We start from the raw sequence: 9,269 nt of genomic DNA, 5'->3' as shown, positions 1-9,269 counted from the left end.
GCATCACCTAGGAACTTGTTAGAAACGCACATTCTTGGGCCCGCTCCAGAATCAGAACTCTGGGGGTGGGTCCTCACGGTCTGTTTCCACCAGCCCTCTAGGAGATTCTGATGCGCTGGAACTGAGAGCCACCCCTGTAAGCTGTCCGACTCACCCCACTGCGTGGAGTCCTTCCAGGCCCCAGCGCCTTGAAGGAGCTGCCTGCAGTGGTTTGGACGGAACAGAGGACTGCTCGGAGCGGGGCCCGGGCTGGGCTGTGTCAGCTGCTAGGCACCATTCAGGTCCTTTCAGCCGCACTTTTCCCTCCAGCCCCGGAGGCCGTGACCGTTTCCACTCGAGTTTGGACAGCGTCATGCAGGTCCTACTTGACCGCATCTTGTCTCGGGCCAATGCTCTGGACTCTTCCGTCCCTCGGGCTTTCCTGACACTAAGGCGTGGGAAGCTCCGGGAGCCCATCTGACACTCGCACAGCCTCATCTGCAGATGTTCTTCCAAAACAGGGCTCCAGTGGTGCCTTGGGGTGGGGTAGTACTTAAACACAATCTGGAACTGCAGGGCAGGTGACCCCCTGGGACCGCTCCTGACCAGCGGTGAACAAGAGCTGGTGCGTCAGTGCTTTCCCCTTTTGCACCCTGGGCATCAGACACCTGAGATGTGCTTCCTGAGGCCCATCAGAGCATCCTGCAGGACTGAGCACCAACCACCCGGAGCACTGGCTGATTTGTGCGGACTTTTCCTGTTTCCCTCCCAGCCCCTCCCGCCTCTCCAGGCTCGTTTCCCCAAAAGCTACTAGGCTCTGTTTGGGAGGAACCCAGTCCAGAACCCCTAGCTGCCCAGAATGCTCTTGGCCGGCTTTCCGCGGGTCACCCCTGCTTCCTACTCAGATCTCAGACTGTCCTCTACTCAGCGTGGCCTTTCACAGTGGTCCCATCCCAGGGAGTGAGCCTCTGATATCAGATGACCCGGTTTGCATTCTCTGGATAGCATCTGTCACTATCTCGTGTTTTTCTTACAGCATTTTTTTTTCGTCCATGCCTTTGTCCAGCCCTAGAATATACCGCACAGGAGAGCAAGGGCCCGGCCCAGCTCATTCTTTGCTCTTTCCTCGGTACCTTGAACAGTGCTGGCCCATGGGAGGCACTGGATAAATATTTCTTGATTAAATAAATGAATGAATGCTAGAGTTTGAGAACAAGAGAGCAAATCTAGACATTTTTTGGGGGGGGGAATGCATATCTTAAGTTTAAATTTATTTAAAAATTACAAAAATGTCCCCACCCAAGTTGTCCATGAAAAAATTTAAAAGCAGCAACAATGCTCTTGGTTAATGTCCAGCAGTTTAACGCAATTTATAAAATTGAACAAAATTTAGATGTGTGTCTGATGCCTCTATAGACACGGGACCCTTTCTTTAGGTCCCTTTCTTTAGGATCTGGTAGTATCATTATCGGGACACTTTCCAAAGCCTTTTTCCTTTGGACTCTGTGTAAAATGATCCGATAGACTCCCGTGATGGAGCTCCGGGCTCCTCTCCCGTGGCTGTTCCGGATGTGCTCTTCTGTAATACCCAAATATTCCAAAGTGCTTTTGACCTCGTTTTCTTCTTCTTTAAGGGTGCTGGTTTCGGACAAATGTTTGGGATCCAGTTGGAAAGGCTCCAGAGGGGTGGGGTAGGGCACCCCTTGCATCCACTCGTTGTTCATGATGGAGTCGATCCCGTGCCTGTCGGTGGGTATGGGCTGGAGGACGCCGCGGATGAGGCGGAGGCAGGGCTCGGACACGTGTGGGGGCACGCTGTATGCGCCCTCCAGGATGCTCTTCTTCAGTTTGGCCACGGTCTCTGCCCGAAAGGGCATGGTGCCCGTCACCATGAAGTACAGGAGCACCCCCAGGGCCCAGATGTCCACATAAATGCCGACATAATGCTCGTCTCGGAAAAGCTCAGGCGCAGCATACGGTGGCGACCCGCAGAAAGTGTTGAGCATTTCGCCTTTTTTACTTACTGTGCTGAATCCAAAATCACCCACCTTCACACAAGTATTACTGGTATAAAATACGTTTTCTGCCTTCAGGTCTCTATGAATAATTTGGTTCTCATGCTGTGGTAGAAAACATAGGGAAAAGTCATCATTTCCAAGGTATAATACCAACATAAAAAAAAATAAATGCATCAGTTGCTTGAAACAGTGAGGTGATGATGGGGTAATAACAGGAGTTCAATGGATGTCACCTTAACTCAGATCTGCAAACCTCCAGAGCTGCCCTGTCCTAACCCTGAGCAAACATAACACCCACACAGCCCCCAAACAGACCAAAGATTCTGTTCTTCGGTGGGGCAAAGGTTGGAGTCTGTCCCACACATGTGACTCAGGAATTAGTGCCAGAAATGAGGTCTGGATCTTTCGAAACTGCATATTCTGAAACACAGTGAAAATAATCTTTCATATTTGAGGCCATAAATGTTCTTTTCTGGCTGAGCAGTCTCTTGACTAGGGCTAACACCAAAGGTTTAGAACCCTCCCCCAATTTTTCAACCATGCTCTTTTGTGGGGGTTGGGGGGGTCGGGGGTCTCCTTTATCTTTATAGAATTCAGTAGAAAGAAAGAGGCTATATTCGGCAAGGTTCTAGCAGCAGGTCCCACTGAGGGTGGCAAGCGCATGCCCCACCCCCACTCTCACGTTCTGGATCCAGACAGACAACCTTGGGACCCCTGACTTCCTTAGTCCCAAGGGCTCTTGGGAGATGGTTTAATGTTACTTTGCTGGGCTTCCTGGGGTAAGAATCCAGGCTTTGGAGCATGATGGTTTGGTTAATTCTAGGTTCAACAATAGCAGCTGTGTGATGTGTTTTCTTTCTTTGTAAAATGAGATACCGACAGCCACCTCACAAGATCGCTGTGAGGAGGGCGGGTGGTCCTGTATCTGCAGTGCTCAGCAAGGGCCTGGCATGGAGTCAACGCACTCCGTGGAACCTGGATCTACATCCATGATTCTCTCTTCCTCTCCTCAGAGACCAGGCGGCTGGGAGAAATGTCAGGGCACAGAGCTGCAGAAGACTCAGCCTGATTCTCTTCTGCTCTCCCGCCCAATCTCTTCTATGGAGGATGTGGAAGACTCTTCCCATCTGTTCTATTGCTCGATGTGGGTCCTGCCTGCTCCCTGGCCCTGGGCAAGTTCACAGCAGCATAGGACCACTTGAATGCCAACCCGTGGCACCTCAGGTCTGAAACACCCACCGCCATTACAGTCGGGCTCTTCTCTCTTGCTCAGTTTTTTTCCTCCCCTTCTCTCTCCTGATGCCTACCTTGGGTCCCTAGGTCACTAACTTCCCTCTAGTAGTTTGTCCAGAAAGTCATTGATCCCAGCCTCACCCCACAGCATCCAGTCAGAGGAACAAACTAGAAACAGCCTCTCAGCTCACACAGACCCCAGACGAGTGTGTCTTTTCTGCCAACTGGGTAGAGGACAGCCCAGACTTCTGGACTAATGGAGCCACAGAGGTGGTGGTCAGGCCCGCGTGCCAAGCTCCTCTGTGTGCGTGACAATATGGCCAATGGCGGAGGGGGCACAGAGAACCAGCTCTTGGAGGAACTAGGAGTCCAGACTTACCTAAAGAAATAATCGGAGAACTAAAGTAAGAATGACATCACCAAGTGTTAATCTGCTGAGCACGGAGGCGGCCAGAGCTGGAGGGATTCACCAAAGGCAAGAAGGGTCTGTGTGAGCTGACGTGAGATTGAAGAAAATTCCAGACAGAGACAGCTGAGCAGGGACATGAAGGGTGGACAGGATTTGGAATGTGAGACACGGTAAGAGGGGAGAGAGCATCCTACACACACAGGCAGGTAGACAGGGCCAAGCAGCAGTGAGGAGCCAGCTCTCTGGTAATGGAGGAACGGCTGTGGCCAGGGCCTGGTGAGGGTCATCCCACCACTCGGAGCGACCCCTGCCAACCGCCTCAGAAGCCAGGAGGCTGCCGTGTAGCTGGAGACACCTGGGCGCTGCTTCAGAGGCTAAGAGGGTGATCTCATCCAAGCTTTGGACTCTCACGGAAGGGACTCCTGTCAGCCCTCACAAGACCACAGCCTTCCAGGATGCTTGGGTGCAGATGAACCAAAGCCCATGCTCCCACTGTGTGGAGTGTGGCAGCAGGACTCCACCGCTCACCCCCACTCACCATGTGCTTCACGGCAGACACAATCTGGGAGAAGATGAGCTTGCTTTCCGGCTCCGAGAGCTTCCCTTCCGTGCTGATTTTTCCGAAGAGCTCCCCACCTCCCGCATACTCCATCACCAAGTGGAGCTTGGACAGGGTCTCCACAACTTCGTACAGACGGATGATGTTGGGGTGGTGCAGTTTTTCCATGCTGGAAATTTCACGGGATAGTAGCCGTTGGGTTTTCTGGTCTAACTTGGTCTTGTCCAGGATCTTAATGGCCACCTTTTCTGGGAGGGAAAAAAAAAAAAAAAAGTCAGGGTCTGTGCCAGTGTTCCTGGGTGCAGAGAGATTTAGAACTGGAGGAGACCTAGATTGGCCCCTTGATTTCACTAGACACAGAAGGTAAATGGCTGTTCCCAAGCTCACAGAGCTTGTCAGCGGTGAGACAGCAATTCTTGAGTTGAGATCAGGGCTCATCCCTTGGATCAGCGTGAGTCTTCCACGCACAGATTTTGATGCCAACTCCTGCCTTCCAAGGAAGTTTCAGTTTGATCTTTATCCAGTTTTCTGGATAAAGTTAAAGCTTCTTTTCTTAGCCCAGGTCAGACCCAACCCACGCCCTCTGCCTCCTCAGGCATCACCCCTGTTCACAGTTCCCACCACCGCGTGCACAGCTCCATTCCAACTGTTACACAACTGTTTGTCCCTCCTAAAAAGGGACTGAACATCCCTGCCTGGGGCCTTTCCCCTATCTGGATCATTTCCTCTGCCTGGCTCACCACTGCTTCCCTGTTCTTTATGCAGGTAACTCCTGATGAGCCTTGCCGACTAGCCTCGGAACCAGCCTCTTCCGGGACATTCAGATTCTGTGTATTCTCTGTCCGATGATCTCAGCACACTGGCCTATAAATGTTGATTCCTTGTCTGTCTCCCCCTCCTACCCCTTCCTGTGTGGCTATATTTTATCTGACTTTGTCCATGCCAGGCACATAATGTCACAGTGCAGGCCACAGCGGCGCTCAGCGTGTGTGGAGTCCCGGGGAGGGCACGAGCAGACGGACCCGCAGCGGGACACGCAGCTGGAGGGAGGGGTCGCCAGTCCGATCGCTCTGGACTGTAGTTTGCTATTATGTATTGAGAGCCCTAAGAATGGCTGCACGTTTTGACCCAGCCATTTCACCTCTGGCAATTAATCTTAAAGAAATCATCTGACACGTGTACAAGACAGGACGTGGAAGAAGACTTCTGTGATATTGGGAACAGCATCCAGCAAGACAGAGGGTTAAAATGAAGTCTGGTTCATCTATCTCTGTAACAGTACACCATGCAGCTATCCACATAACGATGTGGATCTTTATCTGTTGAAATGAAGAGATGTTCAATAGAGAACAAGTGGGAAAAAATACAAGTATCCATTTGCATACCTTTACATTTATATAAATATACATCTGCATACAAAAAAATCTGGCAACTTATGCACCAAAATGTTTAGATAATAGTTATTTTATTAATAAGGGGATCATGGGGCGCCTGGGTGGCTCAGTAGGTTGAGCATCTGCCTTCGGCTCAGGTCATGATCCCAGAGTCCTGGGATTGAGTCCCGCATCGGTCTCCCTGCTCGGCGGGGAGCCTGCTTCTCCCTCTGCCTTTCACCCTGCTTGTGCTCGCTCTCACTTTCTCTCTCTCTCTCTCTCTCTAATAAATAATAAATAAAATCTTTAAAAAACAATAAGGGGATCATGGGTGGTTTTTTAAAATTTTTTTTACTTACCTGTATTCTCTAATTTTCCTACAATTAATTTATACAATTAACATAAATTGTGTAATAAAAGTGGTTAATGTTTGAAAATGATGAATCTACTCCAAAGTAAAACAATTCATTTTTTGGTTCGAATTGGACCAGACTTTCTATGAGGTGAGGAAAGAAGTTTCCAGGCAAGTAAAGGGGAAAACAGGATTGCAAGGCCCCCTTTGACCCACTTGCAAAACAACTGTTTTGAAGAACTTTGGCACAGTAGTTGTGGGCGTGAAAACAGATGCGGCTGGTTTGAAATCGGAGCACTGTTGGTATTAAACGTAGGTCCGTTAGCGCTTCTGGAATGGAAAGGGGCAGGGTCCGCTGGCGTCTGATGTGACCACACTTGCTCTGGTGGAGGCAATACTGGGGAAGAAGGAGACGAGCCATAAGCGAGCAGAACCCTTGGGGTTTCCATAACCTCCGCAGGCAGAGTCCCAGGGACAGACACCCCCCCACCCCCCAAGCCCGGAGGCATGCCGCCGCCCGGCTCGTGGCTTTTCAGCTGTTCAGTGTTTAGGATTAAGATTCACTTCACCTGCTTACCAGAAACAGAAACTTGTGGTTTGGGTAGCCTGTTAGGTGAGCTGCTCTTTTAAGGGCTGGAATAAAGAGCTCCATCCTTGAATCCGGCAGATGGCCTGCAGAAGAGCCCGCTGCTGGCCTCCCTCGATCCTGACCCCGACTTCTGTGAGGGTGCGCGTCCCCTCTGCTGCTTGGCCGGCGGCCACACGCTGTCTCCCACATTGCGAGCACCCAACAACCAGGTCACAGTGCGGTCAGGCTGATGTCACAAGCCTCCCTGGAGCGCAATCCTAGTCTTATTTTTATTCTATGTTTGAGTGGTTCTTGGCAAGGCTGCTGTCCCAGGGCCTGGACCAGAGTAGGACAGGAGGGGGGCTGGGAGGCGGGGGACTTCTTTAAACTCTGTGCCCTGGGCACCCCGGGGACTCACGCTCCTCCCCACCTGCTCCCTCCACTTTGTGTTAAATCAGATTATTGCCATGCTTGGATATCCACATAAATGGGTAATCATAGAACACATTTTAAAAAGCCCTGGTATTCGGAATGGTTGCTAAGTGGCAGAAACTGCTCTTCCACGAAGAGCGAGGTCTCCACATCCACTCTTTCCACAAGTGTTCAGTGAGCACAGGTGAGCACCTACTGTGCACCAGGCAATGAAGAAGACACTGTCCCTACAGTCTAGTGAGGGACAGAGACTTTGAGAAACGACCCTATTACAAGTGCAGCCCAGGGGAGGAAGGAGTACAGGCAGGAGAACGGCAAGGCCTTTCTGGGAAGGGACACTCGAGCTGCGGCCACGAGGTGAGGAGGGAGGCCCAGCACGTGGCCGTGGGAGCCACAGGCCTGGGCGAGGGACGACCTATGTGTTTGAGGACGGGAGGGGAGCCCACTATGCTGGACACAGAGAATGAGGGGAGTGGGCCCAAACCAGCCTGTGTGGTCGGCAGGGTCGGAAAATCCAGGGCCTTGGAGGCGGTTTCAAGAAAGGCAGCCTTTATCTGTAGGACAGTGGCAGACGGTCCACAGTTTCAAGGGAGGGTATGATCATCTGATTTCCGTGTCAGAATAAGTACTCTGGCTGCACTGTGGGGAATGGATAGACGAATGGGCCTGAGAGCAGGCTGGTGGTTTAGGAGGTGATTATGGCAATCACACAGACAGGACTCTCGTGTGCTGCCAGGGGAGAGAGAGAGTAGACACATTTGAGAGTAGCCCTCCCCTTTCTCCCAATCGAGTTAAGAGTCTGACACGGGTCCCGTGTAGTGAGCAACACATTCCTTAAACTAGGACTTGCAAACTCAAATATCTCGAGAGGCCAGGGTGGGGATAGGGTGGCAAGCTTATTGTAAGGCAATAGGGAGTAGGTGGGGATGCCGGAGTCCTGAGGAGTACATGGCCAGGTGGAAACTCCACCCCAGACAGTTGTCCCTGTTTGGAATGTAGACTCAGTGTTGTCAAATCTGATTTTGTCAAGAGAAGCCAGACATCTGAAAAAAATTTCTTTTAAGATTTTATTTATTTATTGGACAGAGAGAGCACAAGCAGGGGGAACTGCAGAGGGAGAGGGAGAAGCAGACTTCTTGAGGCAGGGAGCCCGACGCAGCGCTCGATCCCAGGACCCTGGGGCCATGACCTGAGCCAAAGGCAGACGCTTAACCATCTGAGCCACCCAGGTGCCACAGACATCTGAATTTTTATGCAAATATTCCAATCACTAAGTGTCAGCAAAAATTCAAATTTTTAGACCTAGAGTGGACCAAGCAAAATATGTCTGTAGGACCAAAGGGACAAGGGGAGAAAATAGATATTAGAACACAGAGTGCTGTGTAGAGAAACTTGCCGTGAGAGGAGCTGAGACCTTCCTTCCAGACACACAGCCAGGCTGAGCCAACCTTATAGTGAGAGGCTGGGAGAACAGAGATCAGGCCCTCCCTCTCCTTCCTGTGGTCCCCTGCAAGTTACCAAAGCCAACTGGAACCCAGAGAACTAAGGAAACCTGATGTAGCCTGGGCAGAGGGCAGAATGAGGGAGGAGAGCGGATCTGGAAGGTCGCTGGCAAAGCAGGCTTACAGGGTAAGTGTGTGGGGGGCAATGTGGGCATGAAGCAAGGGGGTGTGCCCCTAGTTTGGGGTCAGGGGAGACTTGGAGGCTTTCTCTGGAATCCGACCGTTAGCTAGAGGAAAGTAGAGAAGAGGCGATGGGGGAGGTTCTAATGGTAAGGATGTGTAGGAGAGAAGGTCTCGGAAGCAGGAAAGACCTTGATACCTTGAGGTATTTGTCTATATACCTTCTGATTGGCTTTCTTTATCAATAAAATGTTTTTGAGCACTACTCTAATACATATATATATATTTATAAATTATATACATGTACTACTAATATATACATTTTAAATATATATAATCATAGAAATTAAAAAGATAGAATGACAAATAAATATAGATGGAAATTCTAATATTGCCTTCCCTCACCCAGTGAATCATTTTGGGCATCCCCTAGGGAATGCAGACCCTACTTTGGAGACCACTCAGGGTCACCAATGACCTCCAAGTTGCTAAAACTGATGGTCAGTTCTTAGGCTTTATCCCTCCCCCTTGAAACAACTTTACCATTGGTTTCTAGGGCAACACACACTCCTGGCATTTCTCCTAGCTCTCTTTTGTTTTTTTTATTATTGAAGCGTAGTTGAATATGATGTTATATTCGTTTCAGGTGGGCCACATAGTGATTCAAGTTCCACACATGACTTAATGCTCACCTCGGTAAGTAGTCACCATACAATGTTATTAC

The 9,269-nt window shown here is 50.4% G+C and overlaps 1 protein-coding gene across 3 annotated transcripts in view; it reads right to left on the bottom strand.

Moving 5' to 3' along the window:
* Window positions 1-1,275: 1,275 nt before the first annotated feature.
* The window catches only part of NIM1K (NIM1 serine/threonine protein kinase), a 57,783-nt gene continuing 49,789 nt past the window's right edge, over window positions 1,276-9,269 (bottom strand). For 2 of the 3 annotated variants that reach the window (XM_032415265.1, XM_032415266.1), the window contains exons 3-4: window positions 4,178-4,446; window positions 1,276-2,099 (exon numbers count right to left, since the gene is read on the bottom strand). In XM_032415265.1, coding sequence (XP_032271156.1) covers window positions 1,350-2,099; window positions 4,178-4,446 — 1,019 coding nt within the window. In that variant the 3' untranslated portion in view covers window positions 1,276-1,349. Of the gene's footprint in view, window positions 2,100-4,177; window positions 4,447-6,139; window positions 6,321-6,500; window positions 7,349-9,269 lie in introns of those variants that run through there. The other variant, XM_032415264.1, reaches the window with a different exon arrangement.

The sequence above is a fragment of the Phoca vitulina genome, unplaced genomic scaffold (genome assembly GCF_004348235.1).
Source record: "Phoca vitulina isolate PV1807 unplaced genomic scaffold, GSC_HSeal_1.0 scaffold17, whole genome shotgun sequence".
NCBI lineage: Eukaryota > Metazoa > Chordata > Mammalia > Carnivora > Phocidae > Phoca > Phoca vitulina.
Note: the sequence above shows the minus strand (reverse complement) of the source record. Positions and strands in the feature narration are given on the sequence as shown.